This window comes from Hyperoodon ampullatus, assembly GCF_949752795.1.
Source record: "Hyperoodon ampullatus genome assembly, chromosome: 6".
Lineage (NCBI taxonomy): Eukaryota > Metazoa > Chordata > Mammalia > Artiodactyla > Ziphiidae > Hyperoodon > Hyperoodon ampullatus.
Genome location: NC_136919.1, coordinates 119094276 through 119115330, shown reverse-complemented (window position 1 = coordinate 119115330; position 21055 = coordinate 119094276). Strand labels below are relative to the sequence as shown.

The following is a 21055-nucleotide window of genomic DNA, read 5'->3' as shown; positions in this document are numbered from 1 at the left end:
AATAAAACACTAACAACTGGTACTTATTATGTGTCAGGCCCTGTTCTAATCTCCATAGCAACCCTATGACATAGATTCTCTTATTATCTACATTTTACAGATAAGGGAAACTGGAGCATGGAGAGGTTAGGTTAGGTTAGGTTAAGTTAGTTACCCAAGTCACACAGTAAATGGTGGAGGTGGGATTTAAAATCGGGCAGTTTGATTCCAGAGCCCAGTCTCTTTACCACTGTGTTTTCCTGCATCTCAGTCCACCTCTGGTACTGAGAGAGTTCTTGGAGAAAAGGGCTTTAGGACTGTTGGCCACGTGGGCCTCCTGATACCTCCCCTGTGCATTACAGACTTGGCCAGGCCAGCTGGCCACTGCAGGCCTCCCCTGTGGTGTGGACGTGCAGAGCCCACGTAGCGGTTCCTTCTCCTGAACGCTGCTAACTCGATCGTTCACCCTTCCTCTCCTCTGGAGGACAGAGCAAGGGGCTTAGAGGCCTCAGGAGCGTCCTTTGGAGTTCTTCCACATGGAAACACAGGGATGAGGAGTAAAATGTTCTCTCCTTAGCCCTCTTGGTTAAGACCAGGTCTTTTTTTGGGAAGTTAGCGTAGGTTGGGCAAGAGCTGAAGAAAGGACAGCCTTCCCCCAAACAAGATTTAACCTAAGCACCTGAGGGTCACATAGCTTCAGCTCTGTGTCACTGTGTGGGTACATATATATATATATTTTTTTTTAATTTAATTTTTTATTTTTGGCTGTGTTGGGTCTTTGTTGCTGTGCGTGAGCTTTCTCTAGTTGCGGTGAGCGGGGACTACTGTTCGTTGCAGCGCGCGGGCTTCTCATTTTGGTGGCTTCTCTTGTTGTGGAGCACGGGCTCTAGGTGCATGGGCTTCAGTAGTTGTGGCACGAGGGCTCAGTAGTTGTGGCTCACGGGCTCTAGAGCGCAGGCTCAGTAGTTGTGGCACACGGGCTTAGTTGCTCTGCAGCATGTGAGATCTTCCCAGACCAGACATCAAACTGAACTGGTGTCCCCTGCATTGGCAGGCGGATTCTTTTTTTTTTTTTTTTGCGGTACATGGGCCTCTCACTGTTGTGGCCTCTCCCGTTGCGGAGCACAGGCTTCGGACGCGCAGTCTCAGCGGCCATGGCTCACAGGCCCAGCCGCTCCACGGCATGTGGGATCTTCCCGGACCGGAGCACGAACCCGTATCCTCTGCATCAGCAGGCGGACTCTCAACCACTGAGCCACCAGGGAAGCCCGGCAGGTGGATTCTTAACCACTGCACCACCGGGGAAGCCCTATTTTTTATTTTTTAAAGTATTTATTTATGTAAGTATGTATGTATGTTGCACTGGGTCTCAGTTGCGGCATGCGGACTCTTAGTTGTGGCATGTGGACTCTTAGTTGCAGCATGTGGACTTCTTCTTAGTTGTGGCATGCATGCAGGATCTAGTTCCCTGACCAGGGATCGAACCCGGGCCCCCTGCATTGGGAGCATGGAGTCTTACCTACTGGACCACCAAGGAAGTCCCAGCATTATTTTAATATTTAATGATCTTTTTAGCACTTCCCTCCAAGGGTGCCGTAGATTATAAAGTTTCTTTTAATGAAGAACAGGAGTGTTGTGATTCATTAGTGATGTTCGCCATAGCTTGAAATGGGGAAGTGACTGTCTGAGTGCCTTGTGTTTGCCCCCAGCAGCTTGAATGTAGGCTTTGGATCAGGCACACACCAGTTTGAATCTTAATTCCACCTCCACTGGCTGTGTTAATTTCAGAATGCTAAGTGACTCAGGTGTAAAATGAGGATATCTCATAGGGTTATTACCATGATGAATATAAAGTACTTAATGTAGTGCTTGGTGCTTAGTTATTATTCCATGAAAATAACTCTATGCTAAGCTTGTATCTCTAGTATTCCAAGTTAAAATAGTCCAAATCTGAGTATTTCAATAATCTATCCTAATCTCTGTGCATGCCTTGAAGCTATTTTAACATGTAATTTTTAAAATGAATGTGTATTACTCTGTTAACGTATCATGTGAAATATATTTTATTTAAAAAAACCACACAAATGAATCAATATTGATTTAATTCTTTGGTCAGATTTAAACTTCCTTGTGAAAGTGGACAGTGAATTAAAACTTACTCTGCTTGTGTGTTTGACAGATGATTTGCAAATGATTGATTGAGTTAATAGTGTATTCTTTGAATGATGCTGTTTCAGTATATGGTAACTTGAAATTATGGAATTTATTAAACATCTTTCTAACGTTTTCTGATTGTGAAATATGCCAGTTGCGGTTCAGTGGCTGTATTCTTTGGATGTCCCTCTGTTCTCACAAACTACCAATTGTAGTTTGTGTGGGTGGAAGATTTTAATTGGAGAGAATTGTCTTTTGTCTTGATTTAAAGAAGTTTCTCCAAGGATATATATCAGAGGTAGTGACCTGAATGTTCTTACTGTTTTTAAGGTCCCCTTCCCCCCATCTTCTGGGATACTCAGCACCACTCATTTCTGACCCTTTCTGGCATTCTGTGGATGCGTTTTCTGTCTTCATATAATATATTTCATTTATAATTATCTCCTAGTTTCATTGAACATTCAATTTGTATTTGTTTCTTGTTTGCTTTATTGTTTTGGAGATGATTTTAGAGAACAGAGATGGTGGTGGTAGAAATGTTTTTATTCTATCAGGAATACTCTGATTGAGAATAACATAAATGACTTAATTTAGATTGGGTGTTTAAGAAAGATACATGTAGAGAAATAATACCTAAGCTGAGAAACGACAAATGAGTAGGAGTTAGCCTCAAGATTTCAAGGCAGAAAGAAAATCATGGATGAGAGTCCCGAGACTAGAGAACTGTGTACACTGGGCCAATTAGAAAAGGCCAGTGAGTGAAAGGAAGATGGTCCAAGATGTGCTTGAGATAGAGGGAGGGGCCAGATCACCTAGAGAGCTTAAACAGCACTAGCTGAATCAGAAAGCCTTGTGTTGGACACTGATAAATGCCAGAAGACACACTCTGTCCTTCAGAAGCTGGTAGTCTAGTTGAGGAGATGACCCATTTACATTAAAAAGTTTATATAATGTGAGAATGATGGGTAATGCTTGAGCATTAGAGAGTTTTGACTTAGAGGAATGGGGGAAGGAGAACCTACTTTTGGTTGGGGTTCTTATGGAAGGCTTCTTGAGGGAGATAGAATTTGATCCGAGCTTTTCCCACATGAGTAGGGCTTGAACAAACAGAGTTGTTAGAGGGATGGCATCATCTGAGTGTCGGCGTGTGGAATGCAGGAAGGACAGTAGCTCGCTGGAGAGGAGGACGCTTCTAGGGGTGTGATGTGGGAGGTAATGCTCGAACTGTAGCTTGGGTTACCTCTGATGTTCCAGTGGTCTGCACGTGTCCCTGATAGAAATATTGAATATAACTTGTTGAATGCTTACTGTTTGCTTTCTCATTGTAAATAAAGAGCTATACAAGTAGTCCAGTGTAATTTCTCCTTCCTTCTACAGCATCTTCATCAAATGCTTCCCTGTTCTCTCTTCAGATCATTCGGCTAATGGCGAGCTGGCTGTTTAACACAGTGCTAACGATTCTTATAGTAAAGAGCTATCCCTTTTCTTTTAACTTTCTTTAGTAGATCCTACCAAAGATGGCATCATGTCTTGTTTTAGTCTTCCCTGGTCCAGGCTACATATTTCTAGTTCTTTGATTTCTTCTATCAGTGGTATCATTTTTAAACCCCTCTACATCTGGAATGCTATTCTCCAAGGTAGTCTACTTTATCAGTGATGCTTTTAAAATTTATTCTTCAAAATTGAATGTCGTATTCTAAATGTTGAGGAAACAGTGACCAGGGCTTTTAGTGATATTTGTACTTCTTAAAGTTAGCTGGATCAGCAAAGATCGATGAACTTCCTTTGTGAGTCTAGTCAGTGTCTAAATTTTTACTCAGGTCAGCTTTATTCCTTATGTGGAAAAGCACATCGGGGGAGGGGTGACAAAGAAAAAATAATGATCATCACGCAGATTGTTGTTTGGTTGCTGGTACTGCCAGCTTAAGCCCGAAAAGGAAACAATATCTTTATATAGTATGGCCATATTAGAATAAACCCTTTGTGATGTTAACACATCTGTTATAGAATGGGTTGGAGTGGGATCTTGTTAAAACAGAGATTCCAGATATTTCTAATTGTGAAAGTTTCAGAAACTTAAATCTTTAAAGTTAAAAGAGGTGACGATATTTGGATATAACGTTTGATTTTGGTAGTTGACAGCAGTAATTGATTTATAACTCATAGTTCTGATATAGCTTTGTTTTACACATATACAGTACTTTGTGGTTTATTTTTGGACTCAGTATCAATTTTATTTTTGTCATGGTCAGAAGTATTGATAAAAATTCCCAAAGATCATTAACTTATATAAAATAATCACTAAATTTGTTCTTCATATTGTGGAATTCTAAAGATTAGGACTATAATTTGACTTAATTTTATAGTGTGATTTATTATTGAGAAGAGAAGTGAGCACAAGCCCCTAAACCAGGTGAGTAAAAAGGAGGAGGTGACTAGCTTATTCACAGAAACAGTTCTATCCAAAATATGTAATCAGGGAATTCCCTGGTGGTTAGGGACTCCACGCTTCCACTTCAGGGGGCCCGGTTTCGATCCCTGGTTGGGGAACTAAGATTCTGCAAGCCGCGTGGCACGGCCTAAAATAAAATAAAATAAAACTATAAAATACGTAATCAAATCATTTGTTGTCTCCTGAAACATCATCTTCCTAAAAAGCACATCTACCCATCTTGATCCACCTGGGCTGTTAACATCTCAGTAACTAGACAATCACAATTTGGAAAACAATCATTGTTGTGGGCAAGACTCATCAATGGGTGCTAAAATTCATGGGTGAAAGTATGATGAGAAAGGGTGCTTACATGGTCTTAAAATATCACTGCCCCCCCCACCCCAGAAAGGTACAGAGGGAAAACTAGTAATGTTACAGTGGAGAGACCTGGTATATACAACTGTAACCAGTGACCAGAGTTACCATCATCAGCAGTGAGATTTGGACAACATCATGTACCTTCTGGTATTTTTTTTTATTGAAGTATAGTTGATTTACAATATTTCAGGTATACAGCAAAATGATTCTTTTCCATTATAGGCTGTTACAAGAGATTGAGTATAGTTCTGTGTGCTATACAGTAGGACCTTGTTGTTTATCTATTTTTGTACATAGTAGTGTATATCCGTTAATCCCAAATTCCCAATTTATCCCTCCACTCCCTTCCCTTCTGGTAACCATAGTTTGTTTTCTGTGTCTGTGAGTCTATTTTGTAAATACGTTCATTTGTGTCATTCTTTAAGATTCCACATGTAAGTGATATATGATATTTGTCTTTCTCTTTCTGAGTTCACTTAGTATGATCATCTCTAGGTCCATCCGTGTTGCTGCAAATGGCATTATTTCATTCTTTTTTATGGCTGAGTAATATTCCATTGTGTATGTGTACCACGTCTTCTTTATCCATTCATCTGTCGATGGACATTTAGGTTGCTTCCAAGTCTTGGCTATTTTAAATAGTGCTGCTGTGAACATTGGTGTGTGTGTATCTTTCAAATTAAGAGTTTTTGTCTTTTCTGGATATATGCCCAGGAGTGGGATTGCTGGATCCATATGGTAACTCTCATTTTTAGTTTTTTAAGGAACCTCCATACTGTTCTCCATAGTGATGTGCCTTCTGGTATTGATGTACGTAGAAGGGCACAACATTGCTTCTGTGGTGCCTGTCAAAATGCATAACGTGAATATAGTCATGGGGAAGCATTAGACAAACCCAGATTGAGGGACATTTTACAGAATAACTGCACAGGACTCTCCAGGTGTCAGGGTCATGAGAGACAAACCGTCCCCAGTTGGAGGAGGTGTGACAACTGCAGTGTGTGGTCCTGGACCTGAAAAAGGACATCAGGGGGGCAGTTGGGAAGAAATTTGTGTATGGTTGGCTCTAGATTATTTCATAAATCTTGTGTTGATGGTTAATTTCCTGGTTTTGATCATTGTAACTGTGGTTTTAATAAGATGTTATCATTTGGGGAGGCTGGGTGAAGGGTACACGGGAGTTCTTTGTACTGTTTTTGGAACTTTTTGTTTTTGGAAATTTTTGTAAGTGTGGAAATTCAAAATGAACTTAAGTAACAACAACAACAGAAACTCAGAAATTCAGACTCTCATGCTTCTCCTTTATGACATCTCTCTTGATTGGTCAAGGGGCTGGTTTTCTCTGCTTCTTAAATCTCCACTGTGATCTGGATAGCTGAGGTTTCTAAATAAGGGATTTTGGAATAGTGAGGCATTGCCGTATTGGATTGCAACTACAAGTTGAAAGGTTTTGTTTAATTAATTAATTTACTTATTTATTTTTGTACAGAGCTGTAATTACATCTTTGGGTTTCCAATGGCTCTGTAGGTTATTTGAGCATTACTGTTAGAGCCACCAGAATCCCTAGCTGGAAACTTAGCTCTGTAATTAATTTACTCGTTTGTTTCTGTTTTTATTATCATGTTCTACATTCAGGTTAGTCCCATGGATTCTTCAGCTGTGTATCATATATTGTTGAATTTCATATTTGTTGGTTGTCTTTTAGGAAGAGCTGATTTTTGTATAAAAATGTTTTACTTAAAATTAAAACATCATGCTAAACATCTTATTTTTCCTCTCAGAAAAGACAGTCTGGAGTTTTTATAAATATAATGAATAAGTAAACTTACACTGGCATAAGCACTAAGTGGTGACCTTTTATTGGGTAATAATTAGAATGGAGGAAATTAATACATTGGGAAATGTTTCTGTTACCAGGAGCAGTTGTTAATGTATGACTCATAGATTCTTAAGACCAGGAGAAACTTGACGAGACTGTTTTGACTAGTGTGGGAGAGGAAGAAAACATGGACTTGGGATTCGGAAGACCTACTTTTGCATCCCAGATTCATCACTGATTATTATTGTGTCTTGGACAGCTCATTTAACTCTTGAGCCTTAAGTTTTTCATCTGTAGAACTGGAATGATAATAGCACCTTTCAAAGTTATTGTGCAAGTTAAATGAAGTAGCATACAATGTACCTGGCCTAATGTGGGCATTTCATATATGCTGGCTCTGTTCTCTCCTCCAGCTGGGCTTATAACTGTGCCTTCTGAAACTGATGAGATTCTGCTTTGCTTATAAATACCTACAAAAAGATGAGAGTGTATGTTAGTCATCTCTACTGGTATTTCCCAGGTCTTTTTGTTTGGAAGTTTCCCCATATCTCCTATCCCAGAGAAATTATTTTCTTTTATGTGTTAGTCACATTGGCTGTTACTCCAAAATCTGTTAGACAAGTGTCACTCATTTGCTACTTTCCTTGGTAATTTAGTCTTCCTATCTGAAATCATTTGATACAAATAAATATTAAATTTAGAAGAAAACTTTATGAGACAAAGGCACAAGATGTCCAGACATTTGAAGTATTTCCATGTACAATTTCCTTTCAAGTTTCAGGTTTCACTTGGCATTTTGATCCTCTGAGAAGGGCCAGTTATTCCCATGGCTGTGAGTGAACATCATTGTTTTTATGAGTTATACACAGAAGTGTTTAGGGCTGAAGGAACATGTCTGTAACTTACCTTCAGATGGTCAAGAGAAAATAATATACGTATGTGTGTGTGTGTGTGTGTGTATCTATGTATAGAAGAGGGGGGAAGAATGACATAGCAGCCGTGGCAATATTAACAATTGGTGAGTTTGGGTGAAGGGAGCTCTGTGTGCTTCTCTTACAGCTTCTAAGTTTAAAAATATCTTAAAATTACACTGGATTGAGTTATATTCCTGTACCCTGAGGAGATGTAAGCCAGTGGCATTTTCAGAGGGAGGGAGGTTGGAGGCACCTGGGTCAGCATAGAGGAGTAAGTAGTAAGTGAGTAACTGGTCACTCGCTGGCAAAACATTAATTGTTCCTGGGCTTCCCTGATGGCGCAGTGGTTGAGAATCTGCCTGCCAATGCAGGGGACACGGGTTCGAGCCCTGGTCTGGGAAGATCCCACGTGCCGCGGAGCAACTAGACCCGTGAGCCACAACTACTGAGCGTGCGCGTCTGGTTCTTGTGCTCCGCAACAAGAGAGGCCCCGATAGTGAGAGGCCCGCGCACCGCGATGAAGAGTGGCCCCCGCTTGACGCAACTAGAGAAAGCCCTCCCTCGCACAGAAACGAAGACCCAACACAGCCAAAAAAAAAAAAAAAAAAAAAAAATGTTCCTTTAACCTTTTTTTCTTAGAACAGAATTTTTTGGCAGAAGGTCCTATATAGATAGAGAGTGAGCTGCTGCTTTATGAAAGCAGAGAAGACTGCTTGGAAGTAAAATCAGATGCTAAAAAGTAAAGAATTATTAAAAAATATTTACAGGTTGTATACAAGGATAAGCAAAAGGTAGAAAGCAGAAATATTAGGACTTTAAAAATTATCTGGTGCTCAGATAATCTTTCTTCTACCTGAGAGATACGTTAGTTTTCTATAATTAGCACTCTATCCTACTAGCTAATAGATATTAATTTATCCTTTATTTCAAATTGCTATATGATTTCAAAGTTAGTATTTTGTATTCTTAATAAAGATTTACATGATGTTTATTATTTTACCCTTCAAAAAGCATCTTCTAACTAAAAAAAAATTTTTAAACCCTTTCTCTTTTCTTTCATGTCATTGATGACATCTCTTTTGGGAACTCAGAAGCCAGCCAAAGGTAAGAGATTTGGTTTATTATGTGATGCTTGTAAAGGTCTTATGGGCATATTTTTGAAGTACTGATAATTTTCTTCTCAAAAATAAAAATATTTTCTCTGGCATTTTTATTAAAAAAAAAAGTAATGCAAGCTGTCAGCCTGTTCATAAATCCAAAGCCATTTATTGGTATAAGAGGTTTATAGAAAAGCTGTATTTGTACTTTGACCAATTCTGTCCAGTCTCCTGGCAACTACAACACAGATTCCTTTTGTGCCCTGCTGTTCGCCGTGGATTGGCTCGAAACTGCTTGTTCCATACTGTGGTCAGAACCATAGCAGGCAGACTCATCCATGTTGCTCCTGGGACAGCTGGGGACACATTCTCAGGCAACAGAAACCTGCCCTGGCCCACGGCTTCCTCAAGGAAATATGCTTTCATCTGAGATTTGAGCCCAGATTCTAAAGAAACTTCGATGGGGTGGGTCAGTTCCTCTATCTCTTAGGGAATGTAGTTGTGCCAAAGTAGGCACAAGGACTGTATTATTGAATTGATCATTCTCTGGAATATTCCAGGAAATTTTGATTTTTATCTACATTCTTGGAGTTTGGTTTAAGAGTCCGTGGTTGAACTGTAATTCCATTCTCTATTATTGTTGCTAAAGTATGTATAGACTTGTCTATTGGGACTCTAAATGATTAAAAAAAAAAGTTTAATATGGCCTGACTTCTTTACATATGTAGAACTAATTTCATTAGTTTTATCTTTTCTGTGAAAAGATGCTGGATTATTTTTGTTTTCTTAATTTTTGATGGAACAGAGGCTGGAGATTGCAGTAAAAATGTGAGGAAACATTACATGACTATTTAAAAACTATTCATGTTTTATTTAATTCAACTGTATCTTAACATTTAGAGAAAATGTGTTGACGTAAAAAATATGGAAGGGCCAACACCACATTATTAACATGGTGGTTCCCTCTAAGGAGAAAATGCTTGGTGAATGGGAGACCTTTATTCCTTATGTTTTGGTGTTATTTGACTTGTTATAATGAATGTGTGTTTCTTCTCTGTTACTTAGAAAAAGTTTTTTTTTTTTAAATTTTAAAGGAAAAATGTTTATTTAGAAAGAAAAGAGCTTGTCTGCTTTAGGAAATCTGTGGCTGGAAGATACCTGTAACAGTTTACAAAGTTCCTGAAACTTAAAGAGAACCATTCAGTGTTGTTAGTAAACAAGAAATAAGCATTCCTAGTTCCCAACTTTGTACCAGGCTGTGGCACCTTCCTGTAACTGGGGAAGAGAGCGAATCCAGCCTGTGGTGAAGGGCCTGGTGGGGAGCAGACAAAGCGCTCAAAGGCTGGGTTCAGCTCCCAGCCCCACCTGCACGTCAACAGCTTCTTGACTTCCTTGTACCCCAGGGCCTCCCGTGTAGTATCAGCCGTTGTTGCGGTTACTTTAATGGTAGCTTCTCTACTGGAATTGAGAACAAGAATTGTGAAAGAACTCCCTGAATTTAAGAAGATGTTGGGGGTAGGAGTTTATTAATTGATTTATTTATTTTGGCTGTGTTGGGTCTTTGTTTCTGTGCAAGGGCTTTCTCTAGTTGTGGCAAGCGGGGGCCACTCTTCATCGCGGTGCGCGGGCCTCTCACTGTCACGGCCTCTCTTGTTGCGGAGCACAGGCTCCAGACGCACAGACTCAGTAGTTGTAGCTCATGGGCCTAGTTGCTCCACAGCATGTGGGATCTTCCCAGACCAGGGCTCGAACCCGTGTCCCTTGCATTAGCAGGCAGATTCTCAACCACTTCTCCACCAGGGAATCCCAACTCCCTGAATTTAAAAAAGAAAGAAAAGAAAGGAAAAACCCGCAGTCGTAGGGAGAGGAGTGCCATTTAGAGCCTGATCTCTGAGATGTGCACACAGATGGACTGTTCAAGCGTGAGCTAAGCTTACCAGCAAAGAATCAGGATGGTGTCCACTTAACCTTGGTAAGAGCAGAATCAAATAAACTGCTGAGAGATGAGAGCTGAACGCTAGAACAGAAGCAACTTGATTTGAGCTTCACATCTTATTTAATCTCTCCCTGCTGACTAGTGTAGCTGGAAAAGCAGCCCCCACTGGAGGTTTTGATCCATGGTCCTTTGGGACCACCTTCCATCTTCCTTCTTCTTTTCCTCCTCTCTCTGTTGGAGAATTGCTAACATAGGGAGCCACCACTATTGACAGACACATGTTTAGCTCTGGAAAACTGTTGAGGATTAGTAACGTACCACATAGTGCTGAGGCTGGGTGGACGGCTTCTGGGCTCCGGGGTTCCCACCTCCTCCGGGGTGTTGTCCGTCATTGGGCTTCTGCCTACCTTTTTGGCCTTGCTTCCCCATCACTGCCCCACCCCAGGGAACAAATGCCTCGTGCCACTGTTTTGCACAAAGATGTGGGTGTTCTGATCCTTCCTTGCCCTAAAGGTATTTCTAGCCAGTTGCCCTTTTGGTTGCCCCCAGGGCCCCTAGCCACTCACTGAGCTGTTTTCCTGCTGCACTCCTGGAATTGCTCTTAGCTTTGCAGCCATCTCCTCCTGCAGCGATTTGGCCTGTGCTCTCCCTGTGGTCCCCACCTCACACCGCACCAGTCTCATTGCAGCTGTTTTTCAGGGATTCTCAATTTCTGGTCCAGGTATAAGCGAGCAATCTTGCTTTCAAAAACTTGCTCTCCTTTCCCCGCTTCTTTCCCTTTTAGGCTCTTTCCCTCCCTCTCTCCATCATTTTGTGTTAATTTTAAGTAGAGGTGGATATAGGCATGCATACTTAATTTACCATCCTAATCTAATTTCCTTTTTAAAAAAATGTAACTCTTAGACCTCTGGTCCATATGATAGCCTTGTGAGCTCACACAGAAACATTCTTCTGCCAACTCCAAACTCATAGCAGGGACAGATAAGACGTTTTAAAACATTAAAATCATGTCATTATATTCAAAAACAACATATGTCACTGCAGGGACTAGCAGCAGGCTGGGGCTGAAGCAGCGTATTTACTGGGCCTTGAGATCAGACACAGATTTTTGGAGGATTCGAGTTTCAACCCTTGCAGACTAGAGGGGACCCTATGTATGGTTGAGGACCAGAGAAGCTCACCATGAGAAAACTGATTTGGGTGAGGCTCAGTCAGGAAAGAAGGCTTAAAAAAAGATTTTTGGTGCTTCCCTGGTGGTGCAGTGGTTAAGAGCCCACCTGCCAATGCAGAGGACATGGGTTCGAGCCCTGGTCCGGAAAGATCCCACATGCCATGGAGCAACTAAGCCCGTGCTCCACAACTACTGAGCCTGTGCTCTAGAGCCCGCGAGCCACAACTCCTGAGCCCGAGTGCCACAACTGCTGAAGCCCACGTGCCTAGAGCCTGGGCTCTGCAACAAGAGAAGCCACGACAGTGAGAAGCCCACGCACCACAACGAAGAGTAGCCCCTGCTCGCCGCAACTAGAGAAAGCCCGTGCGCAGCAACGAAGACCCAATGCAGCCAAAAATAAATAAATAAATAAATTTAGGAAAAAAAAATATATATATATTTTAAAAAAAGGATTTCTGGCCACCAACATTGAGCCAATTTCTGTGTTAAGTAGGAGGGAGTAGAGACATTGGGCTTTGGAAGGACCCAAATCTGGGCTTCAGTAGCTGGGAGTGGCAGTGTAACTATTCATGTAAAGGGGGGCCAAAGGGGGAGGAAAAAAACAGGCAATCACGTAAACCATAAAATGCAAACTCCCAATTCAGATGTACTTGCAAACGAACATCAAGCACAAGAGGAAACCTGTCATCAGGAAGTGAGGCAACAAACTCCAAAAGTGGGAGTTTGAAAAGCACACTGAAATGAATTTAAAAACATTTAAAATCCTTAAGAAGACTAAATTGTAAAACATGAAATCCAAAAAATTAAAAATATTATCGGTGAAAAAGACTTTTGAAAGAAAGTAAAAAAAAAAACAAAAAAACATATTTTAGAAAGTAGTAAAATAAAAGATCAAAACAAATCGTTTGTGATATCCCACAAAGTAGCAATATGTATTACTAATATTTCCAATGTATATTCTTCCTACTTTTTATGTATGTCGATTTTTGTACAGATATGAGATCATGGTCCAGACTTTCATAGCTTTTACATGAGTATATGAATCTTAGTCTTCTATGCTCTTGAAGCTACACAGCATCGACCATGGGCATGTTATAGTTTATTTAAAGAATCTGCATTCTCAACATGCTGTAGTAATCATCTTTACATTTTATTTAAAAAAAAATTTGTTTTCTCTGATGAGAAAAGAATGTAGAGAACACATAAAAGCATAAAGAAGAAAACAAAGATATCACTAATCTTATCGTGCAGTAATAAGCTTTTATATATGTAACTGTGTGTGTGTCTAATAGCCATCATATTATACATATTGCTTTGTAACCTCCTCCCTTTTCACTTAACATTGTGAAAAGTTTTCCATGTGAAATAAAGATCTATATCATCTATAGGGTGCTTACTTGCCTATTGTAAGACTACCGTAAATAACTAACCTCCATTGTAAGACAGGAAGTTGTTTTTATTTCACTGTTATGAACAATGTTATCAGTGTCATGACATTGTTATAACATTATGTTACAGTTTTGTTCTTAATACAAACTTTATTATTTTTGTTTTTCAACAGGTATTTGCATATGATCATTGTTTCTGGTCTATGGATGAATCTGTCAGAGACAAGTATGCAGGTAAGAGTCCAGCATCCTGTTAACTACTGATAATATAGAAAGGTGTTTTAGTATTTTTCCTATAAAGTATCATAGTAGTATTTTGTGTAATTTTAGAAACTACATAGAGAACTTCCTCCAGTCTTTGCTATTAGAGTTTTAACGCTGATTGGGAAATGGGAGATTCATGGTGCACTGTTGTCGGTATAAGATGATAAAGTTAGATTAACAGGGTACACAGTTGAGGTTGTCTTACATGCATCCCTGGGCCTTACATGTGACCATAGCACGCAGTAGCTACGTAAATTCCCTTAGATGTTTGTAATATGGTCTAGAGAGGCAGCTTGGTGTAATGAAAGAACTCTAGCCAAGGAGGAAAGGAGACCTTGAGCTTAATCCAAGCTCCACTCCTGTCTCTGACTTTCAGTAAATCACTTAGGCTTTCAGTGTCCCTTTTCACGCTTTTTTTTTTTTTTTTTTTTTTCAATTTTTGGCTGAGGTGGGTCTTAGTTGCAGGATCTTTGTTGTGGCATGTGGGCTGTTTCATTGCGGTGCGCAGGCTCGTCATTGTGGTGCGTGGGCTTCTCTCTAGTTGTGGTCCTGGGCTCCAGAGCAAGCAGGCTCTTTGTTGTGGCACATGGGCTTCTCTCTAGGTGAGGCACACGGGCTCAGTAGTTGAGGCATGAGGGCTCAGTTGCTCCGCGGCACGTGGGATCTTAGTTCCCCGTACAGGGATCGAACTTGCATCCCCTCCATTGGAAGGTGGATTCTTAACCACTGGACCACCAGGGAAGTCCCCCTTCTCCCTCTTTAATGGAGAGGAATATGCCATATTCTCTCTAAATTTGCTCTGGGGGTCTATTCTTTTATCCTCCTCAGTGATGACTGTCTTAAGCCCCTTTCACTACAAGTTTAAGACTACAGCAACAGCCAAATTAAAAAAAAATCTAAAACAAAAAAAAAGACTACAATGATAACCATATGTTTCCTTTATTCCTAACTGCTTATGACACCCGTTTCTAAGCAATCTTTTAAATATTGGGTGTCATATTGTATTGGCCTTTATCATGAAAAACAGTAGTACTACAGCTGTTTCCCAAAGTTAAGGCTAATTTGGGCCGGCTGGCCCAGTGATGACTGAGGATTGCTTCAGAATCAGAAGTGTGCTGAGGATGAATTGATCTGGTAAATGAGCTAGAAAGTGAGGCCTAATGGAATGCTGTTTATAGCGTTCAACATGTAACAAGCATAACAGCATCCAGTTCTTTCATATTATGTTCAGGACCCAAAGAGGTTGAATAACTGGTCAAGGTCACGTTTGGTTATTGACATATTTAATTTAGCCTGTGGAGGGGAATTGGACCCTACTATTTATGTCCATGGTTGAAAGCTAGAAGAAATGTCCCAGACCTTCCTCCCTCTCCCAGCTGGTATGTATTGTAGACCCTGTAATTAAGCATTATCATTGAGGAAAAGGAGAGGGAATTGATATATATGATTATTTTGAACTTCAGTACACACTGAATAAAGCATTGGCTGAGTGGTACATAGTTAAATTCAGGTCCCCCTAGGTCCCAAGTATACATTTCAGATATTTATAATCATTGTTTATAAAATTAGCAGTTCATTGGTTTTTTTTGGCCGGTGTTGATTCAAGTTCCTATTATCAGGAACTTTTCACTCATTTTCTATTATGTGCTAACTAGAAATAATCTGAAAGACATAAGCCTTTGGAAGATTTCATCAAGTTTAAAAATCTTGTTTGGTAGATAAACAAGCTGAGAAAAAAAGTTCATTTTTGAGAGTTTTGTTTGTTTTTTGTTTTTTTAATTGTTCATATGTAGTTTTGGCTTAAAACATCCTACCTTTTTCTCTGTCATTCTTTCAGGTCAAGATGATGTTTTCAAGTGCCTTGGGGAGAATATCCTTCAGAATGCTTTTGATGGCTACAATGCATGTATCTTTGCCTATGGACAGACTGGTAATTGTTAAATAATCTTTTTTTTTTAACTTTAAAAATCCTAACAAAGAAAATACCAAAAATAATACATATTGCTAGCATCTTATCAGTTGTGATTGATAAAGGAGTGTTTTGACTTCTATACCTCTGTGGTCAACAGGAAAGAAATCTATTTAAAGTGAAGGAGTCACTTTTGTAAGGGTATATCGTATAGCTTGTCCAGTTGAAAACTATTCTTCATGGAAAAATGGTTATGATATTTTCAAGACTTGTTAGGACTATGAGTAATTTAATTTTTTCCTCTCTATTTTCCTATGCTTTCTAAATTTTCTTTAATGAATATGTGTTTTTGGTACATAGGAGAAAATAATTTTGTACTAGAAAAAGAAGATGACTCTGATTTCTACACTGTTGCCAAAGGGTAGTGGTAGTAAGTTAATTTGCTCTGGGGCCTGTAGGGATAACGTACATTTTTTATGCTATGATTAGTGGTTGGAAGCAGGCACATAGTATTCATCATATGGATCTTTCCAATTCAGTTTTAGGAAGCTATTCCAACCTCACAATTTTTCAGTCATTTTAGGTCTTTTTTTTTTTTTTTTTTAACGTATGATGATAGTTAAAGAAGGTTTTTATTTTCTTCCGAAAGGATGTGTACTTCTGACTTCTACATGTATAATTGGAAAGCTTCTCTACTTACTAGTGTCATCATTATATTTGGGTATATTCCTTATTTGGGGCATTTTGCTAAGTGCTAGGATTTTATTATGAGCAATGGAAAGAGGGCTGTGTATTTAAACTTCTCAAGGAGACGGTAATAACTATGATTTCCATTTTTTAGGATCTGGAAAATCTTACACCATGATGGGCACAGCTGACCAACCTGGATTAATCCCAAGACTTTGCAGTGGACTCTTTGAACGAACCCAGAAAGAGGAAAACGAAGAGCAGAGTTTTAAAGTAGAAGTGTCCTATATGGAAATTTACAATGAAAAAGTTAGAGACCTTCTTGATCCCAAAGGGTAAATGACTTTGAGACTTTAATGTTGTGGTATCATGGACTAAAACAGACTTAATAAATTGGCTTAAGTGAAATGTTTTTTGGGTTTTTTTTTGTGGAACGCAGGCCTCTCACTGTTGTGGCCTCTCCCGTTGCGGAGCACAGGCTCCGGACACGCAGTATCAGTGGCCACAGCTCAGGGCCCAGCCACTCCGCGGCATGTGGGATCTTCCCAGACCGGGGCGCGAACCCGTGTCCCCTGCATTGGCAGGCGGACTCTCAACCACTGCGCCACCAGGGAAGCCCCAAGTGAAGTGTTTTATCCTGAACTTGAGTAAAGAGTTATTTTTCTAGTTTTTAGTTATATTAAGGGGTTTCCTGCAGCCAGTTCTGGGCTTTTGAACTAGGGCTGTGATGGGGCAGGGAAGCATGGTTGAGCAGCATGTATTTGGGTTAGACCGTCTCTCTCAGATATATCCAAAAGCACAAACAAAAAATACGTGTTGATAGTTAAGTTACTGAATATCAGTATAACGGGTATCCTTAATCAAGTAGAGTGTTTTTTGTTTGTGTTAAACCAAGAAATCTCGAATGGAATTCATCTGTTTGCAGGCTGTGACATAATCAGAAATCGTGAAACCTGGACTTCAAGATAGTTCATTTTCATGATTCTCAAGGGAAAGAAGTGTCCAATTTTATGGCAAAGGTTTTGAAAGAGAAGTGGCTTAAAAGTATTAGAAAGCCTTCAAGAATGCTGTCCTCAGTCTGCAGTCATAACTGAGGCTAATGAGGAAGATAAGGGGTATCTGAGGAAATTTGTGCATTGCACAGTTCTCTGAGTTCAGATTTTAAGGAAGTGCAACAATGGAGAGAAAAGAAACACAAAAACCACAGACTGTGGCTTATTGCTGTAAGAGCAGTATTTGGAAGGTCAAAGAGCCACGTGAGCTGAAGCTTATAGAAAGCGCGGAGGACGGTGAGGGCGCATCTAGTTATGTTGGGATGAAGAGAACGATCAAGGAAAGCTGGTCTCAGAAGCGGTGGGTCACAGTGGCCCTCAATCAAGAGAAAACTAAACCTGTCAGCTCCTCACTGGCATCTGTTTTCTTTAGCAAAGATAATGATCTGCAGGCCTTTCATATGAGGCTGAATTGGCACTTAGTATTTCTTCCCTTTTTTTGGTTTTTTTTTTTGGCTGTGCCGCGCAGCTTGCGGGGTCTTAGTTCCCTGACCGGGGATCTAACCCAGGCCCCTGGACCGCCAGGGAATTCCCGGCACTTAGTGTTTGTTTGTTTGTTTTATTTTTGGCTGTGTTGGGTCTTCGTTTCTGTGCGCAGGCTTTCTCTAGTTGTGGCAACCAGGGGCTACTCTTCATTGCAGCGCGCGGGCCTCTCATTGTGGTGGCTTCTCCTGTTGCGGAGCGTGGGTTCTAGGTGCATGGGCTCAGTAGTTGTGGCACGCGGGCTTAGTAGTTGTGGCTCGCGGGCTCTGGAGCACAGGCTCAGTAGTTGTGGCGCACAGGCTTAGTTGCTTCGCGGCATGTGGGATCTTCCCGGACCAGGGATCAAACCCGCATCCCCTGCATTGGCAGGCGGATTCTTAACCATTGCACCACTGGGGAAGCCCCGGGGAAGCCCCTGGCACTTAGTGTTTTTATACAGAACTTTACTTAACATTTATCGAGTGATCACTATATGCCAGGCACTATGCAGTGATAGATGAAGAGCTCAGTGTGGACAGAATGGGAGTTTTGGAAACAAATAGTTATGAATCAATGCAATAATGCTTTTAAATCGTGAAGGAGGCTCACGCAAAATAGGTGAGAGCAAAGAGGGAGTGACTGCCTTTGCCCAGAGGAGAAGGGAAGATTCTACAGAGAGTGCTTGATAAGTTTGTACTGAGTAGGAGTTTGTCCACTGAGAAGCAGGGTGAGAACGATTCAGGCATAGGGGACAGCCTGTGCCAGAGCATGGAGGTGTGGAGAAATCAGAGGTTTGGAAAGTGACTCAGCTGTCCAATGGGGCTGAAAGGCAGTATGCACAGATGTTGAAACAGGAACAGGAACCAAAGGAAGTCCAGAGGGAGGGAGGTTGTGGCCTAGGTACCCGCATCTTGCTAAAAATTGTGCCCCTGTACTTTTTCTGGCTCTGCCTTGAATCCTTTTTCTTGCACCTTCAAGTGAAAAGCGTCACTTTCTTTGAGATCCCAGAAATTCCTCCTCTTTCCAGAAATTCTTAGCTGACTTCATTCTCATGTTTTATATTCCACATTGCTTGTGTGAATAGCTTGAACTTTACTATCTACAATTTGCTAATAGTCTTTAGTAATATCTTATATGTTTGTCTTGTGTATAGTTTAGTAATTGACAGCATGGGCTTTGGAATCACCTGGCTCTGGATCTAGGTCCTCTACTTGTTACCTATTGGGCAAGGCAAGTTCCTTATGCTTTCTAGGCCTCATTTGTACAGAAGGGATGATAACGTTACATAATATTTCAGAGGGCTGTTGTGAAGATAGACGAGGTTGATAGACCTGAGGTCTTAGAACATTTACTGGCACATAGTAAGTGCTCAGTAAGTGTTAGCTGTTGTTGTCTCCTCCATGGAAGTTTCTCGAGGATTTTTGTAGTGTTTCTGAAGAGCCAAAGTGAATGGATTAAAAACTCTGAAGGTGATTCCTTTTCAGTGAAAGATTATTTGAGAGAACCTAGTTATTTTATTCAAGTACTGATTTTATTAATTCACTGCCTATTATGTGTAGTAATATAATTGTTTTACTCAAGAGATAATGCAGTATACACCATCTTTAAGAAAAGGGGAAGTATGAAAGGAAAAAAGTTGTAATAGTTCTGATCTTTGGATATATTCTAAGTCGAATATTCTATATGTATTTTATATACAGTTTTATAGTAGTAAGTAGAGTTTTGGTGGTTGATCCTAGGGTACTGTAAGATTCCAAATCATTAGAAAATAATAAGCTACATAAAACAAGAATCACTTGTAATCTCACCATCAATAAATATTCTTTTTAAAAATTGTAATGTTTAGGGGATTCCCTGGTGGTCCAGTGGTTAGGACATGGCCCTTTCACTGCTGTGGTCCGGGTTCAATCCCTGGGCAGGGAACTAAGATCCTGTAAGCCGCACGGCGCAACCAAAAAAAAGAATTGTAATGTTTAGATTTTTTGAAGAGCTTTTTTGACATAGAATCGGTCATCAACAAATATTCTTTATATTTTTTGGTTGATATCATTAAGTATGCTATATGCTCTAGGTTTCTGGCAGGTGCCCTCTACTGGTTTTATTAGTTCCTTGTGTGTAAGAGGTTTATTTATTTTTTAAATCATGAATGAGTATTTAATTTTATTGAATCATTTTTCAGTTTATTGAAATCATTTATTGAAATGATCATGTATTTTTTTTTCCTCTTTAGTCTATCATTGTGGTAAAGAGCATGAATCTTTTTTCAATGTTAAAACAACCTAGCAGCCCTGGGACAGTCCAACTTTATGTTTTTAAATCACTGTTAGATTCAGCCTGTGTTTATTTTTGTCTGTTTATATTTGTTTGTCTTTATTCATGATTGAGATTTGTCTGTAGTTTTCTTTCTTTTGCACAGTTAACATTTACTGAGTTTCTGCTCTTTGTGCCACATTCTGTGATCTGACAAGTAGATTGTTTGTATTTATGTGACTCTGCATTCTTTGTGGTAGTAGACATCCCACAGTGTACCCTTTTGAGTGATGTGATATTTTACCACATTATGAAGTTTTTCTTACTAGTCAAGATCTTAAGTTTTGGTTTAAATTCTTCTGGGATCAAGTCTGTTTGTTCTACTTATGTGGGATCTTTGTTGAATTCAGTATATATTTTTATGGCACATGGCTGAGTCCTTTTAAACAGGTAATTGTTTAAAAAGTGATTCTTTTGTTTTTACTGAACAGAAGCCGTCAAACGTTAAGAGTCAGAGAGCACAGTGTGTTGGGACCCTATGTCGATGGACTTTCTAAACTGGCTGTCACAGGCTACAAGGTAACAAAATCCTTTATGTGAACTACTAAAATTCACTGTAGCAAATTTTTTTGTTGTTGAATTTGTGATCTTTTTCTGAAATAAAAAAAATTATGATAACATCACTTAATAAGTCACAAAAAAGTTTGTAATAAAGTTACAAAAATCTTTATTAAAAAGCTTTGCGTCAGTTTAATTTTGAGAGAAGGTATACATATTTGCAAGGCATACCTATTCATCTATTGTGAGACACATTTTTTCCATTTTTATGAGCTCTAAAATTGTGATATTCCTTACGATTATATCTTAAAATGATAAATGGCAGTATTTTTTTCTTCTGTAGTAGTACATAAAATAATGATGTTGCTTATGATTTTGTTGATTTAATGAAATAAAATATGAGTTGAGTAGTTGGAATTCAAAGCCTGTTTCTAATTTGAGAGAATCACTCTTCTACCTTTAGTTACTAGTTCTCTTCATTTTCAAACTTCACAGTTATGCTTTGTGTGAATCCGTTAGGCTTTCCTCGTTGGGGAAATGGGGGTAGGGTGAGCTGTGATGTAATATACCTTGAATTAAGAGTCAGAGACTGTTGATCTGGT

The 21055-nt window shown here is 39.8% G+C and overlaps 1 protein-coding gene across 1 annotated transcript in view; it reads left to right on the top strand.

Moving 5' to 3' along the window:
* The window catches only part of KIF13B (kinesin family member 13B), a gene marked incomplete at its 3' end in the record, with an annotated part of 184320 nt that overhangs the window by 51004 nt on the left and 112261 nt on the right, over positions 1-21055 (top strand). The window contains exons 3-7 of the mRNA XM_079705977.1: positions 8771-8783; positions 13445-13505; positions 15373-15465; positions 16286-16466; positions 20387-20474. Coding sequence (XP_079562103.1) covers positions 8771-8783; positions 13445-13505; positions 15373-15465; positions 16286-16466; positions 20387-20474 — 436 coding nt within the window. The remainder of the gene's footprint in view (positions 1-8770; positions 8784-13444; positions 13506-15372; positions 15466-16285; positions 16467-20386; positions 20475-21055) is intronic.